General features: G+C 42.6%; 1 protein-coding gene across 1 annotated transcript in view; it reads left to right on the top strand.

The window, feature by feature from the left end:
* LOC121604632 (deleted in malignant brain tumors 1 protein-like) overlaps positions 1-26,625 on the top strand; it is a 60,539-nt gene that overhangs the window by 22,650 nt on the left and 11,264 nt on the right. The window contains exons 5-6 of the mRNA XM_041934207.1: positions 23,497-23,512; positions 26,234-26,540. Of these exons, the coding sequence (XP_041790141.1) occupies positions 23,497-23,512; positions 26,234-26,540 (323 nt within the window). The remainder of the gene's footprint in view (positions 1-23,496; positions 23,513-26,233; positions 26,541-26,625) is intronic.

Below are 26,625 nucleotides of genomic sequence, written 5' to 3'. Positions count from 1 at the left end.
CTACAAATAAAGTCCAGGTTGTAAAAAACGAAAGTCATCCTTTAAGGAGAGAGATGTGATGTATTGTAGTTGTAGTTTACCTCCGTACCACTTTCCTCCTACCACTCTTTCTCACCCAATCTGTCTCTGCCTTCCTCCCACCTGTAGCCCACTGTTCTGGAGGTTCTGCTGGCAGCTGACCTGCAGGGCCTCAGGTACACAGACAATGTGGAGGCGGCGCTGCAGATGGAGTTGGGAACCTCCTCAATCACTGCTCCTTCTGACTGATCAGTGACATTTCTGATCTGTGATTATTGGGCTGTTATGAAGTTGAAAAGTGATGAACTACCTCCAAACTGATCTCCTGGCTGTTTGGTGCACGGACAGTGGACGAGGGATGTCCCTGAAAGGAAAGTGTTGCACTGAAAGTTGTACCTGCTAACCTTGACCTTTGAAATGATTGGGGAAGGTCTGTGATTACACTACACCACGTTGCGAAACAACGTTGGACCAGAAGTCTAATAGTATGTTTTATATGCTTTTGTGGGACATTATGTATTTTGTAGGACTGAGGAGATAATGAGAGAGAGATGATATTACTGAAAAATATGTATCAACAAATAGAGATCCCCCTCTATGTTTTAGCCTGAAGGTGATGGGTGAGCTCGCAGAGACCAAATCTGAATTTGCAGACTAAGAACAGGGCCGACAGGTGTGTGTGAATGGTGAAGAGAACAGAGCAAAGCTAACACATGCCACCAATCATTGAGACATTTTATTTATCCATGTAAAAGGAAATGATTGATTTCTCTTATTTTAATGTTGCCAGTTAATAGGATTTTGATTGACTGCTCACAACAGCGCTGAATTAAATTATTAATCAGAATCACCACATCTAAACAGGGATTGGGACTGAATAAAAAGTTAACATTTTCATTTTCATATGTACTGTTTGTGTCTGTGCATGCAGACATGTTTGTTTTATAGTAAAGTCACACATGGTACAGAACACAATATAGCAAAATGTAATTTAGTCAAGTTATCAAATACAAAATGCATACAGTGGTGGCCAAAATTATTAGAACACTTGGCATATTTAAGAGGTTTCAGTTATTTTTGTTGAATTGGCCATTTAAAATATTCATAAAACGAATGAAATATCTACAAAGTCATCATTATGCTCTATAAACCATAGAAGACAGCCATCATAAGGAGATTTACGTCATTGTCCTTACGAAACACAAGGTCAGCCTATTTCACTGGCAATGCCACACAATCATGTTCCTTCACAGAAGAAACCAAATTACTTGTGTAATCATTATCAGGTGTGATTGTGGTTAAATTGATGGTGATGCAAGAACCTCAGGACAAAGCGGTGTGATTCTTTTGAATGTACAAGGCCAGTCCTGCTCATTAAGTGATTGGTAACATCAGGGTTTTGTCACTGAGGCCAAACCATCAATTGGTATAAATTCAAAGCCTCTAGAAGTAGTCTTGAAGCAAATGTTCCTCTTTGAACATGGCTAAGGTGAAGAAGGATTTAACGAGTGAGCAACAGGATGAATAAAGGCCCTTTTTGATGCTGGCTGGAGTTACCACTGCTATAGCCAAGGACTTGAGATGCAGTCCAAGCACTGCAAAGTAAACTTTAGACCGCAGTTATGCCACCAAATCACACCAGGACCAAAAGGCGAGAGGTAGAAAAAAGAAGCTTTCAGACAGACAAGTGAAGCATCTCAAAATTCTCAGTCTTAAGGACCAAAGAAAGACCTCACGAGAACTGTGTGACGAGATCAACACTACAATGACTACTGGTGCAACAGTATCTTCAAGAACAATGCATCGGAAACTGGGAGAAGAAGGACTTGTTGACAGAACAGCAGCAAAGAAACCATTACTGAAAGAAAACTGTGAAATGCCTGAAATTTGCAAAAGAACACAAGAAATGGACAAAAGAATAACTGGTTTAAAGTGGACTGATAAGTCCAAGTTCAAACAGTTTGGCAACAAGCAAAGAGTGTGTGCTTGATGGAGGGAGGGGGAGAGTTAATTTAAACACAAGATACTTGTGCTCAAAAAGAGGATTCATTCTCAGTGAAGAACCTTGGAGCCCTAATCTGCCTCTGTACATGCCAAAGAGCAGTGATTCCTAACACGTCTCTGGGGGTCATCAGGTGGATACCTCCCTTCAACAGTGTTTCGCCTACTTGGTCCCACTACACCTCGAGGAGGCTAGGCGGTGAACTCCGGCGTCCCAGAGTCACCCCCCCTAGTGCCAGTTCACACTGCTCCTACACAATCCAAACAGCACTGCCACATTCAACTGACCCAGAGATACTCCAGGTAGTGGCCAGTACCGATGCTACCATTTCACTAATGCTAATGCTAACCGCTAAGAAGAACAGAAGAAGACAATACAGTTCCAATGCTACCATTTAGCTAGTGTTAAGTGCTAACCGCTACCTGCTAAGAGGAACAGAAGAAGACAATAAAGCTAGATTCACCTATACTGTTAATGTTAACTGCTCGCTGCCAATACTAACTGCTAAGATACTATCATACTACCACCGCTTTAGCTATTGTTAGCTGCTACAATGCTACTGTTATGTTGGTGCAGAGAGAAAATAAACGGCTACACAAGTAATACGTTTGACCGTTTACTGAACTGATATCGTAGCAAGTTACATGCTGCACACGCAGGTGCGCAACTGATATATTTTTTTTAATATCTCATACGTCACTACGTCACTGTATTTAAACCAATCACACAACATCCCCCTTTGTAAGAAATATCTGCAAGATAATATTAAAGTTTACTGATTTACAAATCTGTGCTTTAACTCAAACTTCAGAACTCTGTTGTTATAATGTTACACACCACTGAGACTGTTGAAATAATACTGCATAATACTGCTGTAATAATTTACCCATTAGCTGTTTTAAACTTAGATTGCTTCAAACTTCAACTTTAAACTGAATTCAAGTATTTAACTTTAAACTATTCAAGAGAACACAAATATGAGTAGCTGTGCAGGATTGGTTCTGGTGCTATTGTTTACTGGTGCACGTGAAAGTGTGTCAGCTGTAAGTAGTGTCTTACCGGGTGCATGGTGGACTGTGTAGGAGTAGGTCATGAGCCTCATACAGAACCTTTGGATACGTGGCGGCAGTTCAGACAGCGCTTGATTCCCCAGCAGACTGACCAGGGGTTTGTGGTCTGTCTCAAGCTGGAAATGCTGCCCAATGAGGAAGGCTCTGAATCTCTCACATCCCCACGTCAAGCCTAGGGCTTCTTTCTCCACTTGTGCATATCGGCGTTCAGTCTCTGTTAACGATCTAGAGGCATATGCAACTGGCCTCCATTCATCCTCTTCCTTTTGCAGAAGGACGGCCCCCAGCCCATATGAGGACGCATCAGCTGACAGCTTGAGCTCTTTGTTTGGGTCATAGAGAGAGAGGACGGGTGGTGAAGACAGCTTCTGCTTCAGGAGGTCAAAAGCGGTTTGCTGTGCATGTCCCCACACCCATTCATTCTTTCTGAACAGCAGGTCTCTCAGTGGCTTGTCTCTTTCAGAGAGGTGAGGAATGAATTTTCAAAGCTGCGTGACCATTCCCAGGAAACTTCGCAGTTCACTGACATTGGACGGCTCTCTCATGTCCTGCACAGCCCTGGTTTTCTCCGGGTTGGGTCTCACTCCATTGGCCGTTATCACATGACCCAAGAAGTTCACCTCTGATTTAGTCAGCTCGCATTTTTCCAGGTTCAGCGTGAGGCCTGCCTTGTGGAGTCTTCCCAGCACGTTGTGGAGTCTTTCGTCGTGCTCCGCCTGCGACTTGCCCCATTTGAGCACATCGTCGATGTGGCACACCGTGCCTGGGAGGCCCTCCAGCACGAGCGACATCCGCTGCTGGAAATGCTCAGGTGCCGATGTGATGCCAAATGGTGGTCGATTGAAGTAGAAACGCCCAAACGGCGTAATGAATGTGGTGAGCTTGGCAGATTCTTCTGACAGCGGCACCTGCCAGAAGCCCATGTTGGCGTCGAGCTTGCTAAAGATGCGTGCTCCGGCCAGCATCCCAAGTGTGTGTTCCACTGAAGGCAGAATGAATTTCTCCCTACACACTGCTTCATTCAGTTTCGTTAAGTCCACACAGATTCTCACCTTGTCATTCTTTTTAGGCACTGGCACCATACCGGCACACCAATCCGTCGGTTCGTCCACCCTGGATATTACACCTAGTCGCTCCATGCACTCAAGCTCTGCTTTCACTGTCCCTAGCAGGGGAATTGGGACTCGCCTGGGTGTGGACAGGGAGTATGGGGTGGCATCCGGCTTCAATTTGATTGTGTACGGCTGCTGCACCCTACCAAGTCCACTGCACAGAGAGGGGTAAGTCTCTTTTAGTGTTTGTGTGTCAATGGTATCGAGTCTAGCCACCAGTCCTAATTTTGTTATGGCGGGCCGGCCTAGCAGAGGAGTGTGCAGGCCGCGTACCACATACAAATCCTCCTGACATGTGTGGTCACCCTTTTTGAGTGTCTCTTTAGTCACTCCGACAACAGAAAGGCAGCTACCCCCTGGGCCGAATAGGGGTTTGTCTGTCTGGGGCAGTGGGTGCTCACCGTCGGGGTCTATGATCGCTGTGTAGGTGTCATGCGGAATGACTGACACATCCGCCCCGGTATCAACCTTAAACCTAACTTTGTGGTGGCGAATCTGTAAATCCACAGACCACGGGTTTGTCCCTGCCTCCACAGAGCCCAGGAAGAGGCCATCAGGCTGTTCATCTGCAAAGCCTACTGCGTTCACAGATGTTGCTTTCCTACAGACCTTCTGGAAGTGGCCTTTCTTTGAACACAAGTGGCAAACTACATTTTTAGCTGGACACAGTGCCTTGGGATGAGGTGCATTTCCACACTTGTGACAGGTTGATTTCTCTGACTGCACTTTTGGATCAGATCCACTTTTCTTTCGCTGCATGTTTGGCTTAAACTTTCCTTGCACTTGTTTCTTATTTTTGAACATAACAGCATCCACTTCCATTGTGCTTTTCACCGGCTGGGCATCTGCTCTTAGATCGGACTGCTGTCTTTTAATTGCTTCGGATTGCCTTGCCATTGTAACAGCTTTTGTCAGTGTCAAATCTCTGTCCAACTGCAGCTTTTCAGATAAAGCCATGTCTCTCAGTCCAACTACGAGTCTATCACGAATCAGTTCCTCGTTCAGTGGCCCATAATCACAGTTTTGAGCAAGAGCATACAATGCCGTGATAAAAGAATCCACAGATTCTGTTCCTGACTGCACTCTCCTATTAAATTTTGCCCTCTCATAAATGACGTTTTTCTTCGGGACAAAGTACTTGTCAAAGGCATCTCTAACAGGCTTATACTGCTGTTTTTGCTCTTCAGTCAAGTTTAATCCACGGAGAATGTCGTCCGCCTCGTCACCCATGCAGTAGACGAGAGTGTTTACCTGATTAGCAGTTTTCACTCACTTGTCTTCTCCCGAATAAAACAAAACACTCAGCACTTCACTCTTCCCTCGCGTGGCATACGGCGAACTTCTGACACCATGTTATGTTGGTGCAGAGAGAAAATACACAGCTACACAAGTAATACGTTTGACCGTTTACTGAACTGATATCGTAGCAAGTTACATGCCGCACGCATGTAACTATATATTTTTTTATATCTCATACGTCACTACGTCACTGTATTTAAACCAATCACACAACAGCTACCACAGGCCTAGATGCCACATGTAACTGCCGATTGCCACACTACCATCATCTACCCCTGCCTCTCACCAACTGCACCAATAAAAGCGGGGTTTGAATACAAACCCTGGTTCGGGTAGGGGGTAGAAAATAAAGAGGTAGAGTCAAGTTAATTTAAACACAAGATACTTGTGCTCAAAAAGAGGATTCATTCTCAGTGAAGAACCTTGGAGCTCTAATCTGCCTCTATACATGCCAAAGAGCAGTGATTCCTAACACGTCTCTGGGGGTCATCAGGTGGAAACCTCCCTTCAACAGTGTTTCGCCTACTTAGTCCCACTACACCTCCAGGAGGTTAGGCAGTGAACTCCGGCGTCCCAGAGTCACCCCCCCTAGTGCCAGTTCACACTGCTCCTACACAATCCAAACAGCACCGCCACGTTCAACTGACCCAGAGATGCTCCAGGTAGTGGCCAGTACCGATGCTACCATTTAATTATTGCCAATGCTAATGCTAACCGCTAAGAAGAACAGAAGAAGACAATACAGTTCCGATGCTACCATTTAGCTAATGTTACGTGCTAACCGCTACCTGCTAAGAGGAACAGAAGAAGACAATAAAGCTAGATTCACCTATACTGTTAATGTTAATTGCTAGCTATCAATACTAACTGCTAAGATACTATCATACTCTCACCGCCTTAGGCTATTGTTAGCTGCTACAATGCTACCACAGGCCTAGATGCCACATGTAACTGCCGATTGCCACACTACCATCATCTACACCTGCCTCTCACCAACTGCACCAAAAAAGCGGGGTGGGAATACAAACCCTGGTTCGGGTAGGGGGTAGAAAATAAAGAGGAAGAGTCAAAAGATGAAAGTAGGGATTGGATACAGACCCTTGTTCGGGTAGGGGGTGGAAAATTTAGAGGGTGCTGAAGGTGGAGGCCTAAACCACAGACTAGATTTAACAGCCTCTTCTAACATTTCCTTCAAGAAGCAACAAACCCTAACATTTCCTTCAAAAAGCAAACAAAGCAGGAAAACAAACCCTAACATTTCCTTCAAGAAGCAAACAAAACAGGAAAACAACCAAAAAGATCAAAAAACAAGCCAACTCTGTATCTTACAACACAAACTCACCTGAACAGGCCGCATGGTCCCAAAGAGAGACTCTAGCTGGCCACACCCCCACCTTATCTAAACTTCCTCTTCCTGGTTCTCTTCCTATTGGCAGAGCGAGAAGATGGGGCGGGGAAAGCAGAGCAGAGGAGAGGTGTCTTGTTCAGACTTTAACCTCTTCTCCCGCCGGGTTAGGCATGCATGTCCTCTGCCCCCCCCTCCCTCACTGTCCCTATTTCACCCCCCAACTACTATTATTTCTCCTGATCCATATCCACTGACTAGACCTAGCAGCCTCATCTGACATCTCCCTCACTGTCTTCCTTAAATTTTGCCCATGCACTCCCAGCTCCCTCAACAGTGAAACAGCTGACCCTGCAACAAAACCTCTACACCCTACTTCAACCGGACAAACCCTGGTCTTCCATCCCCTCTGCTCAGATTCTGTCTTTAAATCTGCATACTTAGTCTTCTTCCTTTCATAAGCTGCCTCCACTGAATTTTCCCAAGGGACTGTTAACTCAATAAAAAACACAGTCTTTTTACTCATGGACCATAAGACAATGTCTGGCCTCAGATTACTATAAACTATTTCCTGGGGCACAACTAGCTTTCCTCCCAAGTCGACCTGCATTTGCCAATCATCAGACCCTACCAGGCAGCCACCTACCTGCCTTCTCCCTGACTTAGCAGCTCTATTTTTCTCCCCCTCTCGAACAAACTGCACATCTAACCTCTCCTTTCTAGAACTTCCAGAATTCACCTGCTTCCTTCTCTCTTCAATGCCTACGGCTAAGCTTCTCAGCACCTGATTATGCCGCCATGTATACCGGCCTTGTGATAAGCTAATTCTACAACCTGACAAAATGTGCTTTAAACTTGCTGTACCTGAGCAGTCAAAGATGAAAGTAGGGATTGGATACAGACCCTTGTTCGGGTAGGGGGTAGAAAATTTAGAGGGTGCTGAAGGTGGAGGCCTAAGCCACAGACTAGATTTAACAGCCTCTTCTAACATTTCCTTCAAGAAGCAACAAACCCTAACATTTCCTCCAAGAAGCAAACAAAACAGGAAAACAACCAAAAAGAACAAAAAACAAGCCAACTCTGTATCTTACAACGCAAACTCAACAGCCACACCCCCACCTTATCTAGACTTCCTCTTCCTGGTTCTCTTCCTATTGGGAGAGCGAGAAGATGCGGCGGGGAAAGCAGAGCAGAGGAGAGGTGTCTTGTTCAGACTCTAACCTCTTCTCCTGCCGGGTTAGGCATGCATGTCCTGTGCTTTAAACTTGCTGTACCTGAGCAGAGTGGGCACGATTGATCGCCCTGTACCCAGAGACTTAGGTTCTGCGGGGTTGGCAACACATTGTATGTCGCCCCTATCAGAAATTTAATATGGCCTTCCTCCATATTCCACAGGTCCCTCCAACTAAGTTTCCTCTTCTCAGCACCTTCCCAATTCAACCATTGTCCCTGTTTGGCTTGACCAACTGCTTTTGCCCCCCTTAACAACTCCTCCTGCCTACGCACCTGTTCCACTACAAGCTTTCTTTTCTCCTTTAGACCTGCTTTGTTCCACACTGGTTTGCCTGGGCCAAGCCCCAAGCCTCCCAGGCCAAACTGAACATTTCCTACTATTTCTGCATGCCTAAGAGCTGCCTCTGCCTCCTGCACTGCTGCCCTTGGGTTCCATTTCCTCCCCCCAGAAGGATTCGGAACCACATTGCTAACTAACATGTCCTTACTCCCAGATAATAAAAGTTCTGTCCTAACCTTAGTGCATTTAAACTCCTCTGTTAGACTGGATACTGGCAGCTGTAGCATTCCTTTCCCATACAAAGCTACATTGCTTAAGCACCTTGGAGCACGAAACCATTTTCTAATATAAGAGCTAACTAGCCTTTCCATTCTCTCTGCTACAGATAATGGGACTTCATATACTGACATTGGCCATTGATTTCTCCTTAATTGTTGGGATTTCCTCACCATCTATAGCAAACTTCCTATCACTTACTTTCCCTCTGTATATTGAAATACTCCTTGACTTACTAGGCTTAATCTTCATACTAGCCCACTTGAGATTCTGATTGACTTTATCTAACAACCTCCTTGTACATGGCACTGTTGAAGTTAGCAGTGTCATATCATCCATATAAGCCCTAATTGGTGGAAGACGCATTCCATTCTGCCGTCTCTCCCCACCTACGACCCACTTGGAAGCCCTAATAATTACCTCCATAGCCATTGTGAAAGCTAGCAGGGAAACTGTACATCATGCCATAATACCAACCTCCAATCTTTGCCAGACTGTTGTGACCTCTGCGATACTTGCACACAGTCTGATGTCTTGGAAATATGCTTTTATCAAGTTAACAACTATCTCCGGCACTTTAAAGTAGTCAAAGGAACTCCGAATAAGGCTATGCGGCACTGACCCAAACGCATTAGCCAGATCTAAAAATACAACATTCAAGTCTCTTTTCTCCCTCTTAGATGTCTGAATCTGATGCCAAATCATGCTAGTATGCTCTAAGCATCCCGCAAATCCTGGTATCCCTGCTTTTTGCACTGTCGTATCTATCATACCATTCCTTTCTAAGTAATTAGCCAGCCTCTGTGCTACGATACTAAAGAAAATCTTTCCTTCAACATTTCGGAGAGAAATCATCCGAAACTGGCTAAGGTTTGATGACTCCTTCTCCTTAGGGATGAAGACACCTCCTGCCCTGCGCCATGCTCTTGGAATACTTCGTTTCTCCCAAACTATTCTCAGGTATCTCCATAGCGTCCTTAAGATGCCAGGTGCACTCTTATAGACACGGTAGGGGACTCCATTAGGCCCTGGGGCCGAAGAAGCCTTTGCACGCCTAACCACCTCCACAACTTCTCTCCACCTAGGTGGGCTTACATCCATCTCCTGCTCCACTTCCCCTAATGGTGGCATGTCAGGTGGAAGACCTATGTTCCTATTCTCCTTTGAATCTGAATACGTCGACTTCAAATATTGTTCAATCTCTGATTTCGTTGCCTTAAGTTGCCCTCCTTTTTCTTGATTAAACAAGCCCTTCACAAAATTAAAAGGGTTCCTAAAAAATGCTGACCTTGCACGTTCCTTCTTCTTTCTCTTCTCTTCTCCCTAAGGTGTTCTGCCCTTCTGAGTACTGCTAACCTGCTTCTCAGTTCCTCCTGCAACACATTAATTCCCTCCCTTTCTTCTTCTGATGCCTTCCTCCACTGCTTTCTGAACTGCCTCCTTTCCTTACTAACTTCTCTATTTCTCTTTTTTCTCCTAGACTTGCCGACCTGCACCCTCTCGCCTTTCCTGTTGACAAGCACCCCAAATCTCTCTCGACCATAGGAGTAGATCACATCTCCAATTTTATCCAATTTCTCCACTACATCCCCTCTAAGCCTGCTTAATATGACTGATAAATCTCTATTAACTGCCTCCCACTCTTTACTGTCATTTGCCCTCGGCCACCTAAGCCTTCTGCTCCATGCTTCTCTCCTTGGTTGGCCTGTTGACCTCAACACCAACTGCATCCCCTCTCTGTACCTCCTCCCCCCCAGGGATAATGTTACTGATATCCTGCGAACTGTGGTTTTCTACCTGTCGCTGGACTTCATCCGACTGATTCGACTGACTTCCCAAGAATTACTGGTCGATGCGGCCACTCTGCCCTTCTACCGCTAAACACTTTTCTGCCAGCCACATGGGAAAACTAGAAGCTTCTTATCCTCTGCTGCACAACTTTTGCTCTCTTCACTGTCACCTGAGTACTGCTACCTCTGGCCCTAAGAGATGGGTCCGTGCCCCCATCCCTCCCTGAGTCATGTATCCAAGGCATAGTCATATCCGTTATCCTGTTCGTTCCCATGCAATCCACCTGTGAGTCATCTTCCACCCCTGCTCTCGCTGACTCTTGGGGTATTTTCCTTATATTGGTTGTAGCTGAGTCTGGTTGTAGCAAGGTTAAGGCTTGCCACTGCTGCCATGGGTTGCTAGCCCATACCAGCACCTGTGGGGTCTTTTCCCTCCTGTCAGCTGTCTTTCCAAGCAGTCACATGGTCTTTCCCTTGTTGTCAGCTGCTCTATTCACAGCAGTCACTAGCCAAGCTAGTTGTGAGTTAATTTAAACACAAGATACTTGTGCTCAAAAAGAGGATTCATTCTCAGTGAAGAACCTTGGAGCCCTAATCTGCCTCTATACATGCCAAAGAGCAGTGATTCCTAACATGTCTCTGGGGGTCATCAGGTGGATACCTCCCTTCAACAGTGTTTTGCCTACTTAGTCCCACTACACCTCGAGGAGGCTAGGCGGTGAACTCCAGAGTCCCAGAGTCAACCCCCCTAGTGCCAGTTCACACTGCTCCTACACAATCCAAACAGCACAGCCACGTTCAACGGACCAGGTATGCTCCAGGTAGTGGCCAGTACCGATGCTACCATTTTGCTAATGCTAATGCTAACCACTAAGAAGAACAGAAGAAGACAATACAGTTCCGATGCTACTATTTAGATAATGTTAAGTGCTAACCGCTACCTTCTAAGAGGAAGATATAAAAACATTGAAAACGGAGGGGGTAGCATTATGGTGTGGGGACCATTTCAGCCTCAGGAACAGGTGACTTAGTGAAAATTGATGCCATCATGGATAAGAAAGTATACCACAACCTTCTGGTGAGGCACAGAGTACCATCTGGGAGTCATCTCATTGGTCCTGGATTTATTTTTCAAGAGGACAATGACCCTAAACATTCTTCTAACTCTTGCTACCTTCGACAGAAGGAATCTGCTGGAACATTAAAAATGATGTACTGGCCCCCTCAAAGTCCCAATCTTAACCCTATAGAGCAAATATGGGGCGAGTTGGAAAATAAACTGGACAGATCTATTGAACATTCAAAGGAAAGCCTTTGGCTTGAGTTGCAGAGGGCATGGGACAACATTAATGTTTGAAGTTCTCAGGAAATATATTGACACTATGCCAGAGATCAGTATGAGTGTCAAAAAGGACAGACTTTCTTGTAAGCAGAGGTTTTTGGTGATTTCCACATCACAAACTGTAAATCCACAGGCGGTTTATCATATGCATAAACAGTGAGTAACATCGATTGTAATTTAAAATCTAATGACAAGACATTCATAAAGCTGATAGCATCTACCAATGCAAGGCCTGAATAGTTCTCTGCAGATTTTTCAGGCTCTATTTGTATTATATTTGTAATAAAATTAGATCACTTTGTTTTTAATCTGTGTCAAAAAAAAAAAAAACTCCTTAAATCTCTGATTCAATGTTGTAAAACTAAAAATTCAAGGGGGGGTGAATCCTTTTCATAGGCACTGCCATAATCTTTTACCTTTATCAAACTGTGGCATTTATTGAACACCTCAAAGCACTCAAAATGTTACGTGTTACTTTGAAAAAGCAACAATAAAAGCTTTTACTGCACCCAGTGTTTGATGGACAAGTCAATCAGGCCATTTATCACAGAGAACTGTAAAGGCCAAAAGTCCAGCCACGGGTGGTGTCACGTACAGAAGGGTCAAATGTGTGAACCGCGGGTCACCCGAAACTGTATTCCATCATCCATCCATTGTCTTTTCCCAGTTTTAGTAATTATTTACGAGGCTGTTGTGCCACATAGAAACGTTGCTGATCAGAGATCAGTGGAAAAATAAAGATGTCTTCACATCCCATTCACCTCTGGCTCTTATCAGGACTGTATGATAACATCTTAAATAACATTTTAAAAGCACATATTGTAAAATTAGTGATAGAGAGGGAAGATTTATCATTGTAAAAGGAAAACTGGAGAACGAAATAGAATAGCGGATTATTCTTTAAAACCTTGCTTGACAACATAATTCTGAAAATGGTTCGGATACTAATTTGTGGCGGTGATTTTAATTTTGAAAGAATAGTAATCTAGATACAACAAACACTAAGAAAAATAGCAACCATGTTACTAGACTGATTAAGAAAACATTTAAGGAATTTGGTATAATCGACATTTGAAGAGAACTACACCCTTCCAAGAGGGACTATACACAATATTCAGCCCCTAATAACAGCTATGCAAGGCCTGATTATTTCTTTATGAATAAAAAGGATCTATATCGAGTTGGGAAGTGTGAAATTGAAACGGCTCATGTTTCAGATCACTGTGCAGTTTCACTTAAACTCCACTTGAAACTGCAGGAAAAGAGGAAGGTGTGAAGACTGAATAGTGGAAAATTTGAATGAAAAATCAGTTGTTGAAGAGATTGGGAAAGAAATAGAAACTTATCAAAATGAAAATGACAATGGAGAAGTTAATCCTGTTATTTTGTGGGGTGCTCTTAAAGCAGTCATAAGAGGAAAGCTTATTGCTAAAAGCTATTAAAAAAGCTAAAGAGGAAGCATATAAGATAGAAAAGAAGAAACTGTTTGAAATTGAACAACAAGCGCACATGTGATTCCTCATTAATTCCAAAAATGAAAGAAATAAAGGATCAAATAGACAAAATATTAGACACGGAAATTGAAAAGAACACAAGATTTTTGAAGCAAGCCTATTATGAAGTTGGACCAAGGGCAACTAGGTTACTTGCAAAAAGACTAAAGAAACAACAGGCTGATAGGACAGTCCATAAGACACAAGACATAACTACAAACCAGATAACTTACGAACCCAAGGAGAAACTAACTTTATGAACTATTATAAGAACTTGTATCGCCAATCCCCGGCAGCTAACACAGACCAAATGAGAGCATTTCTAGAAACACTTGAGTTACCATCAATCGACAAGAATCAGAATGACCTCCTGACCTCACCCATTACAAGAATAGAGATAGAGAAAGCAGTGACTGGATTAAAAGTTAACAAGTCCCCTGGCAGTGATGGACTACCATCTGAGTGGTACAAAACATTCAGTGAAAAACTTATACCACTACTTATAATCATTTAATTAAACACTTGAATATGGTGAACTACCACCATCGTGGAGGGAAGCAATTATATCAGTGATTCCTAAGGGAAAAATCAATGAAACTTGCTCAGGTTACAGACCAATATCAATACTTAACATAGGCAATAAAATATACACCTCTATCATTGCAAAAAGATAGGAACACCTTCTTGAAAGATATCATAGATGAGGATCAGATAGGCTTCATTAATGGACATCAAACCCAAGATAACATTAGGAGAACCCTCTATATCATTGAACATATTAAGCAGAATGATATCAGTGCAGCCTTAGTAAGCCTTTGATGGTGTCAACTGGGCATTTCTGTACAAGACACTGGAGAAATTTGGATTGAACAAGAAGACCATTCAGTGTATTAAAACACTTTATCAAAAGCCAACTGCAAAGATAAAGATAAATGGCAATCTTACTGAAAGTATAACATTAGAACAGTCAACCAGGCAGGGTCGTTGCAATTTTTATAGAACCTGTAATTGTTGTTATATTTGTTTTTATTTGTAAGAATTTAAGTTGCACTTATCTTTTATTTGATGAAATCGCTTATGCTTTTATTTTGAAGCCGCTTTTATTTTGAAGAGGTTTTTGGGCTGCTCACAGCAGATACCTTAGTGGATGTTAACAAGCTAAGGGTGGGCATGAATGTGTAGCCTGCTCCACGATGGACTAATTAAAGAAGTTACTTGTTGCAAAGCCTGAAGATCAACCTCCTCTGTCGCACACAGCCAACGAGGTAATTTTTGTTTATGTATATTACTTTTGCAGAACGTTTTTCCACATGCTGTGCATGTATCCTCATGATTTAGTATGTTTTATATTGTGTGTTTAGTTTTCACGGTGAATGATGAACGGCGGTTGCCAGTCATTAAACCAGTTAAAGGAAACCACTTGTGTCTGAGTATGCTTCAGGGGAGCTACAGTGAAAACTCGGACTGTTAATTGACGCGAGTGTCCATGATGCAAGTTCAAAGGATCATCCGCATGACGTGACACGCCCTGGGTGCATGCAACGGAGCTGATCAACAGATGAGCTGAAAAACAGACACTGTACACCATATAAAGAAGTAAGATCTACGCAGTTTAAAGGGCAATATTTTGAGGATAAAGCCAAAAGACACTATTTTGGACACTAATAAGTCAAGAGTGATCTGAAAAAAGTGCTTTTGTAAAAGTTTGCCAAAAAGTCTCACCGTGAATTACAGTTACTGTGGTGTGTGTTTATGGTCAATGTTCTGACTTTTCTGCTCATGTAAGTCCATTGAAGCCTGTCATTTATAGACAGTTTAAGGTGATAAGGTTGTAGGGTATATATGCGATTTTCATTGAACTTTTCATATGTGGATTGTCAAGTGTGACTTTTGAGATTGTGAGTGAGGGCGACTTGCCATTTGATATTGAACCTTTTAGGCATGTCTTTATATATTTGTTTCAATTCTGAAGGTAACATTTAAGATGTTCAGCTGTTTTGCATATTTTCAGTTCTTTAAGTGCATTTGGGCTCTGAACTTCTGTTATTGAAAATTGCAATATTTGATTTGAGTTAATTGAAGAAACATAATCCTATTACATTTCAGTTACGTTTAAAGTAGTAATTTGAAAATGTCAGAGCCAAGTGAGCCTACAGTACAGGCAAGGGACAGTGCTAGTGATTCCCAAGAGCTTCCTGAACAAAGTCAAGCAGATGGTGATGAAGTCCAACGTGAGGTTACTCAGCTGCTCAGACGAAGCCAAAGAATCAAGACTCTCACAGAGAAGGGTCAAGCAATGCAAGATGAAAGGATTTAGGCACTTCAACAAAGGTTTAACTATATTTACAATAAATGGAAAACGCAAGCTAAATCTTCTAAAAAGTCTCTGTCACAGTCACAAGAGTCTTTATCTGAGGGTCTGTTGAATGACATTATTGGAGATGTCACAGGTCTCTCTGCAGATGTCCAGCGTGTTTATGATGAACTGCGCAGAGTCTCAACTCCAGATCAAGAGACACGTCGAAGTGGAGAGTGGATCTGTGTGTAGAAATCTCTATGTTCATTGTGTCCAAGGCTTCGAGTCGACGGGATGGAGAGGTTTCAGAAAGGGAAGAAGTCTGGCCTGAAGCAGGCTCTCTCTTCGACTCAAGTACTGCTAATTCAAGTTCTGTCATTTCTCTATTGAAGGGTGCCTCAGAGCAATCAAGTAGATCTTCTATAAAACGACAAGAAGCCGCTGCTGATGCTGCTGCTAGCCAAGCTGTTCTGAAAGTGTTACGAGAACAAGAAAGAGAACAATTGGAAGTACAGCGCTTAGAAGCAGAAGTGAAAAGGAAGATAGCTGATGAACAAGTAGCAGTTGTAAGGCGTCGCTTAGAACAAGAAGCAGAGGAAGTTAAACACAGATTACAGAGAGAAGAAGAGGAGGCTAAGATTAAAGCTAAACTTGAAGAAGAGCATGCCGCTCTGCAACAGACTCTGGAGCAAAAACGGAGAAAGATACAGCATTTGGAGGCAGTGAAAGATCTCAATGCAGCACAAGCAAGATTGCAGGTGTATGATCAAATGAAGGCTGAAGAAGAGCAGCAAGAGTCACCACAACACAAGACTGTAGCAGATAACACACTGTCTGTCCCCACAAGTCCTCTACCCGCACATGAGTCTTCTGTACTACAAGCTGTGACCACCTCCTCAAATGACAGTACAACAGAACTTGTTAAAGTGCTAGCAGGTGCTTTAAGTGCCAACAGAATTCCAGTTCCTGAACCATCAGTATTTAGTGGCAATCCATTGAAATACAAGGACTGGAAACTCTCATTTGAAACACTGATTGACCAAAAGAATATTCAAGACAAAGAAAAGATTTATTACCTTCGGTGATATGTAAGTGGACAAGCTAAGACAGCACTCGATGGCTACTTTCTACTTGGAACTGAATCTGCTTATGTTGCAGCATGGGAGATTTTGGAGGAGAGATATGGAGATCCATTCCAATTGAGCTCAGAGAGTTTGTGGATTTTCTTCGTAGTTGTGAAGCTGCCATGGTCCACATCACGGCATTGGAAATCCTGAATGACTGCAATGAAAACAGGAAAATCCTTTCAAAGTTACCAGATGGATACCAGATACCAGAAGAGAGTAACCAGTTTCCCTCTTCAGCCAGTTTGTGAAATTTCTGACAAGGGAAGCAAAAATTGCCTGCAACCCCTTAACTATCACTATCACTTCGGTCACTGAAACAAGGTGAGAGTGATAAACTGAAACATCAAGACAAAGCAAAACAGCACAAACAGCAGAGTTTAGGAGCAAAGACATTGAATACAAGTTCAAATGAGAAGACGGTCAAAACATGCATCTTTTGCAAGAAAACTGGGCATACTTTGCACAAATGCAGGAAGTTCATAGAGAAAGCAGTTTCAGAAAGAATTACATTTATTCAAACTGAAAAGTTATGCTTTGGTTGTCTCAAATCTGGTCACCACTCAAAAAGCTGCAACAGTAGGAGCAAGTGTGACAAGTGCCACAAGCGGCACCCTACCTGTCTGCATGAAGAGAGAACCAAAGAAGAACAAAGAACAACACAAATTAAGCAAAATCTCAGTCAAGAAAACTCAAGTACAAGTCAAGACAAGTCTGAAGAAACACCTCAGTCAACACAAGTTACAGAAACATCTACTACAGCTACTACAAATACGGTAACACTTGATGGGGCTAACACTCAAACAGCTGCAATAATTCCTGTTTGGCTTTCATCCAGAACTCAACCAGCCCAAGAGGTGCTTGTTTACGCACTTTTGGACTCACAAAGTGACACAACCTTCATTTTAAGCGAAGTAGCTGACTCTTTGGAAGGAAACAAAGAAGAAGTCAAACTCAAACTCTCTACTATGGCATCAAAAACCACAGTAGTAAACTCCCAAAGGGTGACTAACTTACAAGTACGAGGGTTTTACACCAGTAAAAGAATCTCCTTACCACCAGTTTACACACGTGGGTTTATTCCAGCCAACAGAGCTCACATACCAACAGATGAAACTGCAAAGGCTTGGTCCCATTTAGACCACCTTCAAGACGAGATTGCACCCTTGCAGGATTGCGAAGTAGGTCTGCTCATTGGGTATAACTGCTCGCAAGCCCTACTTCCCAGGGAAGTTGTTTCTGGCATGGAGAATCAGCCATATGCACAACGTACAGACCTTGGATGGAGTATTATTGGCCACGGAAATCCCCACCTGGACTATGGTGATGCCATTGGAATCAGCCATCGCGTAATAGTCAGACAAGTAACACCAGGTATCAAACCTTCTGTCAATCTCAAAACTGAAGTACACTATGTGAGCCGAATCAAAACAAAAGAAATGACTCCTTCAGACATCATAAAAGTGCTTGAATCAGACTTCACAGAAAGAACTGAAGAAGACAATCCTGTGTCTCAAGAGGACTTCAAGTTTCTGTCAAAGTTGAGAGAAAACATCAAACAAAGGGATGATGGTCACTATGAAATGCCATTAACATTCAAAGAGGAAAGACCACAGCTTCCAAACAACAAGGCCTGTGCAATGCATCGCCTAAACTGTCTTGAAAGGAGACTGAAAAAAGATCAGACATACTACAAAGACTATGTGGCCTTTATGAATGACATCATTTCACGAGGAGATGCAGAGAAGGTTCCTGAGGAAGAAATTGATAACAGTCCAGCCTGGTACATTCCGCATCACGGAGTTTATCATCCACAGAAACCAGAGAAAATCCGTGTGGTTTTTGACTGTTCCGCAAAATATCAAGAAACATCCCTCAATGACCACTTGCTCACAGGGCCTGACTTGACAAATACGTTAGTTGGTGTCCTATGCCGTTTCCGAAAAGGTTCTGTTGCAATCATGTGTGATGTTGAGCGAATGTTTCACCAGTTTCGAGTGAAAAAGAAAGATCAGGACTACTTACGCTTCTTATGGTGGGAGGGTGGCAACTTGGAAGCTACACCATCAACCTACAGGATGAAAGTCCACTTGTTTGGAGCGGCCTCATCTCCTGGCTGTGCCAACTTCGGCCTAAAACATCTGGCAGCAAAAGGACAAGGTCAGTTCAGTGAAGATGCCATACGCTTCATTCAAAGAAACTTTTATGTTGACGATGGTCTGGCAAGTGTCGACACTGAGCAAGAAGCCATCCAACTTGTCAAGGAGTCCAGAGATCTTTGTGGCACAGGGAAGTTAAGACTTCACAAGTTTGTTTCAAACAGTGAGAATGTGATGGCAACCATCCCAGAAGAGGAGCGCGCTGCAGTCAAAGAGCAAGACATGGCCTTAAGTTCACCTCATATGGAGCGAGCTCTTGGAGTACAATGGTGTATCACATCTGACACATTCAAGTTCAGAGTTAAAGTAAAACCTAATCTGCTAACAAGAAGAGGTGTGCTTTCTGCTGTAGCCTCTGTGTATGATCCCCTGGGGTTCATAGCACCCTTTGTTCTTTTGGGAAAACAAATACTTCAGCAAATGTGCAGAGAGAAGATTGCCTGGGATGAGGAACTTCCCGAAACCTTAAAACCCAAGTGGGAATCCTGGATCATGGGCTTATCCAAGTTAGCAGACATGCAAATCAGCAGATGCTTCCTACCTTCAAGCTTTGGTGGCGTCGAAAGGTATGAGCTTCACCATTTTGCAGATGCAAGCCTCTCTGGATATGGTGAATGTACTTACCTCCGAGCCATTGACAAGTCTGGCACAGTTCACTGCTCTCTGGTTATGGGAAAGTCAAGAGTTCCACCGACCAACGTCACAACCATACCGAGACTTGAACTCACTGCGGCAGTTGTTGCAGTTCGAACCAGTGACATGCTCCAGAATGAGCTAGATATCCAAAATCTGCAAGAGTTCTTTTGGACAGATTCCACAGTGGTTCTTGGCTACATAAACAATGACGCCAGAAGGTTCAAGGTGTTTGTAGCTAACCGCATTCAAAGAATCAAATCAAGCACAAAACCTGAACAATGGGCTCATGCTACCTCTGAGGACAATCCGGCGGATCACGCTTCTCGAGGTTTGACAGTAGAGCAACTTAAGACCTCCAACTGGTTCACAGGACCAAATTTTCTGTGGCAAAGGGAACTACCTGACAGAGAATGCAAGGTGAGAGAAATCAAGGAGGATGACCCTGAACTTTGCAAGGCTATTGTGTTTAAAACTCAGGTGAAAGAAAACCGATCATTATTAGATTGCCTGAAGAAGTTCTCTGATTGGTCAAGGCTGACACAGGCAGTTGCTAGACTGAAACGACAAGTCAAAGAATACAAAGGTTTGAAGCAAAGAACCAACGAAAGTACAAGCCTGGAAGAACGGAAGGAAGCAGAACTTGTTGTTGTCAAACTAGTTCAGGAAGAGGCTTTCTCAGATGTGATAAAGAGCTTGAAAACAAAGAAAGTTGTTGAGAAAACGAAACCAAGTACACTGTTCAAACTAAATCCATTCTTGGATGAAGATGGTATCCTGAGGGTGGGAGGACGCCTAGGTCAAGCCACATTGCATCCATATGTGAAGCATCCGGTGATACTCCCAAAGAACAGCCACATTTCAGCTTTACTCATCAAACATATTCATGAAAAAGTACAACATCAAGGTCGTGGAATGACAGTGAACGAACTGCGAGCTAATGGATGGTGGATCCTTAGCTGTAGTGGTGCAGTTTCTTCGCATATCTTTAAATGTGTCAGGTGCAGGAAGTATAGAAGACCTATGGAAGAACAAAAAATGGGTGACTTGCCACAAGACAGAATGGAGACAACTACGCCCTTTACCTACACTGGCATAGACTGTTTTGGTCCAATCTATGTTAAGGAAGGAAGGATCTCAAAAAATATGGTCTCTTGCTTACCTGTCTGTGCTCAAGGGCTATCCATATAGAGATGATTGATGATATGACAACTGATGCATTTCTCAATGCTTTAAGAGCATTCATTGCCATAAGAGGTAATGTTCGTCAACTACGATGTGACCAAGGAACTAATTTCGTTGGTGCAAAGAGAGAGTTGGCAGAACTCATGAAAGGCATGGATCAAGAGAGAGTAAAGGCTCTAGGATGTGAATTCCTTCTGAACCCTCCAGCGGCAAGTCATATGGGAGGTATCTGGGAGAGACAAATAAGGACCATAAGAAGTGTTCTCACTGCTATTCTTGATCAGTCACCACAAAGGCTAGACAGCACTTCTCTCAGAACATTTCTGTATGAGGTTATGGCTATCATTAACAGCAGACCACTCACCGCTGAACATTTGAATGACCCATCTGGACCAGAGCCTTTAACTCCAAACCACATCCTGACAATGAAGTCTACAGTCATACTACCCCCACCTGGGCAGTTTGTCAGAGAAGATATTTATCTTCAAAAGAGGTGGAAGCAAGTACAGTACTTGGTCAATGACTTTTGGACACGATGGCGGAAAGAATATCTTTTGAACTTACAGTCAAGACAAAAGTGGTACAAGAATAGACGGAACATGAAGGTCAATGACATCGTCCTCCTACAAGATGACATGGCCCATCGCAATGAATGGAGGCTGGGCAGAATCACAGAAGTCTACCCAGGATCAGATGGTAGAGTAAGAAAGCTGAAATTGTTGGTTAGTGAGACTACATTTGACCAAAAGGGGAAACCCACAACTAAAACTGCATTTCTTGAAAGACCTGTACAGAAGGTTGTTACTCTGATTGAGGCAGACTAGAGTGTTAATGTTTTGCTTTTTGACATTCCATACTAATGCTTGATAAGAGGAAATGTTTGAAGGCATCTGTATGAGTTGCTTGCAAAAATTCTTTTCTTTAGAGAAATCCCACGTTGAGATTTGTGTGATTTGGTGGGAGTGTAATTGTTGTTATATTTGTTTTTATTTGTAAGAATTTAAGTTGCACTTATCTTTTATTTGATGAAATCGCTTATGCTTTTATTTTGAAGCCGCTTTTATTTTGAAGAGGTTTTTGGGCTGCTCATGCGGCAGCAGATACCTTAGTGGATGTTAACAAGCTAACGGTGGGCATGAATGTGTAGCCTGCTCCACGATGGACTAATTAAAGAAGTTACTTGTTGCAAAGCCTGAAGATCAACCTCCTCTGTAGCACGCAGCCAACGAGGTAATTTTTGTTTATGTATATTACTTTTGCAGAACGTTTTTCCACATGCTGTGCATGTATCCTCATGATTTAATATGTTTTATATTGTGTGTTTAGTTTTCACGGTGAATGATGAACGGCGGTTGCCAGTCATTAAACCAGTTAAAGGAAACCACTTGTGTCGGAGTATGCTTCGGGGGAGCTACAGAACCCTTGGCACAAACAATCAGACAGTGTGAGGATCTTAAAGGGATAAAGGTTGGGAACGAAGAGCACGTCGTCAAGCTTTTTGCAGACGATGTGGTCTGCTATTTAAGGAATCCAGACAAGGGCCTCCCAGTGTTGAGTGATCAGCTTGAGAAGTTTGGGATTTTAACATTAAATTACTCCCCGTCCAAAAATATACAACAAAAATATAATCTAAATTGGAATGCAACACAAATTAAATATCTAGGTGTCACCTTGACAAAAGGATTTGATCAATTGTATGAAGCCAATTATAAGAAAGTAGACAAGGAAATTAGGAATGATGTGGCGAGGTGGCCGTCCTTCCACTGGATTTTAATTCACGAATAGAAACTGTAAAAATGAGCATTCTCCCAAGGCTCCTCTACCTATTTCAATCACTGCCCGAGGCACCCGATAAGCAATTCAGAACATGGTGAATTTATGAGTTTTCAGGAGATGAAACAAAAATACATGCAACCAGGATCTCTTTAGATATCCTAGGATTTTTATGAAAGAAAAGAAAACAATCAGTAAATTTGGACAAAAATTGAATAATTAGAACTGTAATAGGTACCTACAATTAAAAAAAATATAGGGTAATATCTACTCCATATCAACAGCTAATAAATTAGAAGAGGAAAGACTACACTATATATAAAACAGAAATGTGAAAGCGAACTGGAAATTCAACAGTCTACAACTTCATCACGTGTTTGGAAAGAATACCGTTGGAAAAATTTTGTAAGATTCTTTGTTACCCCCAAAATCAAGAGTAATTATTTGGCTGTGACACAGCAATGGTGGAGGCAATGTGGAGCAGTGAATGTACATCACTCACATGTCTTTTGGCTCTGTCCTATGATGGTTCAGTTTTGGGAGAGTGTTCATTTGGTTACTATCAGAATTCTGGGCTATAATATACCTCAGTCATGTAGAATGCTGTATTTTGGCAATTTGACAGGAAATGATGTGTTGAGAGAAGACAGGTACCTTCTGAAAATTTTGTTAGCAGCTTGTAAAAAAGCCATCACAAAGGGTTGGTACAAAGCCAGACCCACCAACACAGAACAAATGGCTGAAAATTGTTGGAGGAATGACATGGAACTGTTGACTCACAGGATAAGTTCCCAGGAACAACAATGCCAAAAGAAATGGAAGAAATGGAAGAAATGGACACTGTTTATTGGCCAACGACAGAATGAGGACTGAAATGTTGACTGTTAAGAGATTGTTAAGAGATTGTATACAGAACAACCCAGATTGTTTCTTGTTTGTTTTTTTCTTTGTTTTTGATGTTGTTAATAAAAAATGAAAAAATAAAGTATTAAAAAAGCACATATTGTAGATGTGATAATCTGAACTGTGGTCTGTATTTGGCATATATTTTAGCATTACAACTCAGGGTTGTCAAAGATTATGTCATTTCACAGCACAGCATGACTCCATAATGAAGGACTGAAAATGTATCTGGAAATTTGTCTAAACTCAACAGGACAAACCAGAGCACTTTAGGGTCTCCCATACAGCCCACTAAACAATGATTCTGCCGTCTTCATCGCTCTCAGTGAAGTAATAATAATCAGTTTTAACAAAGGGACTAAAAGAACAGCCATGGGATCATCCATCCAACAGTTTCTACCCAGCTTTCTACCTGATATCTGGCACTGACATGACACTTACACCAGTTTTGTCCATTTTGACTGAAGACCAAAAGGGCCAGCACTGCTAAATCAACAGGGACCACCAGAAGAGCACCTAGACAGAGGCATCAAGCCACCAGGAGTCAAACACCTGAAAGACGCTGAAAAATCAACTTTGTTCTATTAGTCCTATTGTTTCTGCCATTTTCTTCTTTTATCCTTGCTTTTGCCACTGGTTTGAAGTGGGCGAGGCTCAGCTGGAAAAAAAGGTGATGTCAGATATCTTTAATGCACCAACCCATCGCCACTGAGTTGGCACCCGTGGTAAATGTTATACGTGCTAAACGCCAGCATGTCAGCTTTGCCTGATCAAACCAAACATCCAGTGCACCCAAGCACTCTTGATAAGGCATATTGAGGTTGAGTGCTGGTTGATAAACTCCTACTAAATAGTAAAATAAAACACTGATAGATTAATAAAAATAAACTTACATAAGTCCTGATGGCAGTAAAGATAAGAAGTTACACACGAGTCTGATGAAGAAATGAGAAAGGTCATCCAGGGTTCACTGTTTGTTCCATGTAGTTTAAGTGAGTTTAAGACACCTGTTTGATGCACAAAAACCAACCTTTTGAAAGCCCGACATTTGAATCCATAATGCAGAAACATAAGATGAGACCCAACATGCTAAACTGTAGCTTAGATGAGTTGTCCAGTGCCACTTTAATTAATGGATGGCGACGAGTGTTGAGATCATCAAACATTTGATATCTTTTGAAATAAATGTCAAACTTCTCTGTACTTCTTCTTCGAACATTTATTTGACAAAATAAAATTTGACTCATGGTCATGGAATGGATGTCGGTGGCATTTGTTCAGGCAAACTTAGATCTGACATGAAAACTGTGAGATGTGATCTAAGGCTCTGAAAAAAGCAGCGACCTTGAGTTAAGATTATTTGGCCAAACTACTTTTTCCCACATCCAGAATAAACTTTCAAGCTCAAAACCTCACTGTGTCCTGTGGCATTTCAGTCACTGCTGCAGTTATAAATGGACCGGTCGGTACACACAGTGACACTGGAATGTGCAAACTTACAAAGATCAAGGTTGCCATTATGTTTCAACACTGACCTGAGATTGATTGTGGTACCATAAAATACTGTATATTGACCCAGGTCTTTGTGTGTGGCTGTTTGTGTGCCAGTAACTTGAATTTCATTATTATTTTAATTTCGATTAATAAGTAACTCTTTTGATGGAGTTGTTTCAATGATGTTATTGTCCTTTATCAATGATTGCATCATATGGTCCCTTGAACACACAACCAGACCTATAAATTCTCTCTCACTCTCACAGATTTTTACTATCGACTTTTCCACCAACTCCTGTGTTCCCACACAGACTGTCTGAGGTAAAACTGGCAACGCAACAAATTTCATGCACGGCAGCATAATTTGAAAATATGATTTTAAGATATCTCTTTTGCCTTCTTCAGGAAGTTTGTGTCGTGGATGTGGACGATAATGGAGGTGTCTGGGGGGTTGTTGTTGCTCCTAATTTTGCAGATTTTGACAGGAAGCACTTCAGGTAAGGCATCTGATATCCCATCATCTCGGGATAGGCAATATGACGCATGTCTGCTGTGTAACTGTGGAAAAAATATAATTCAAACAAGATTTTTTTGTAGATATTTCTCTCTATTTGTGTCCAATGTTTCAACTAAAAAGCTCAAATTAAATTAACATGCAAATTATATCTGCTGGCACCAACAATACTGGACTGCTTTTTAGAAAATGCAGAAAAAAAACCCTGGTGTACGAGGGTGCCATGCAAGGTGCCACCTGCTCATCAGGACTGACAACCATTAATGCACACTCACACACTGATGGCACAGCACTGGGAGCAATTTGAGGTTCTTCAGTATATACTTCAACATGCAGGAGCCAGGGATCCAACCACAGACGTTCTGATTAGTGGAGGAGCACTACCTCCTGAGCCCCACTGGGATGGATCACACAGATAACATCCCTGTTAATATGAACTATTTGACTCAAATTTCCCCTCAAGCAGATTTGAGATTTTATTTCATTTGCCACTATCAGTGTCGCATATTCATTGAAGCAATACCATCTTTACTTTATATGAATTTGAAAACATCCTGGAAATAAGATAAAGTTCTGTGAGCCTGAACAATGCTTTGCCACTCAACATGCCTTGGTGAAGATAATCCACCATGAGACAGTTGCAGTATGAGGAGACAACTTATAACTTAACTTAACTTACAACTTAACTGTAACGTAATCAGTTAAATCGGTTATAAAGAAGGGGGGCTTTTCCTCAGTAATGCTGGTGGCAGTGCAGGTTGTAGTTGTCTTGTGACTTAAGATTTTTCTTTCAGCTGAACCAGAATTCAACAGCACAGCTTTCCCGCCCCCAACGAGACCTCCCTACTTCACCACTCCAACATGGAATGACAGCACAGCAGTTGAGGGGCAGGTCCGCCTGGCCAATGGAAGAAACGGCTCCTGCTCTGGTAGAGTAGAGATCTTCCACCATGGACAGTGGGGGACGGTGTGTGATGATTACTGGGGCCTGGTTGATGCTCAGGTGGTGTGTAGACAGCTGGGATGTGGCAGGGCCCTGTCAGCACCAACATCCGCACATTTTGGACCGGGTAGCGGGCCTATCTGGTTGGATGATGTCAGGTGCACAGGCAGCGAATCAAAGCTCTCCGAGTGCAGAAACATAGGGATTGGATCCCACAACTGCCGTCACAGTGAAGATGCTGGTGTCGTCTGTGAAGGTAAACACAAATTTTAAGTCAATGAAACCTCACTGTGTCACATACTGTCTATGGTGTAACATCAAGCAGAGAGGATTGTAGTCAC

The sequence above is a fragment of the Chelmon rostratus genome, chromosome 3 (assembly GCF_017976325.1).
Source record: "Chelmon rostratus isolate fCheRos1 chromosome 3, fCheRos1.pri, whole genome shotgun sequence".
Lineage (NCBI taxonomy): Eukaryota > Metazoa > Chordata > Actinopteri > Chaetodontiformes > Chaetodontidae > Chelmon > Chelmon rostratus.
The sequence above is the reverse complement of the archived record's forward strand: the minus strand, read 5'-3'. Positions and strand labels throughout refer to the sequence as shown.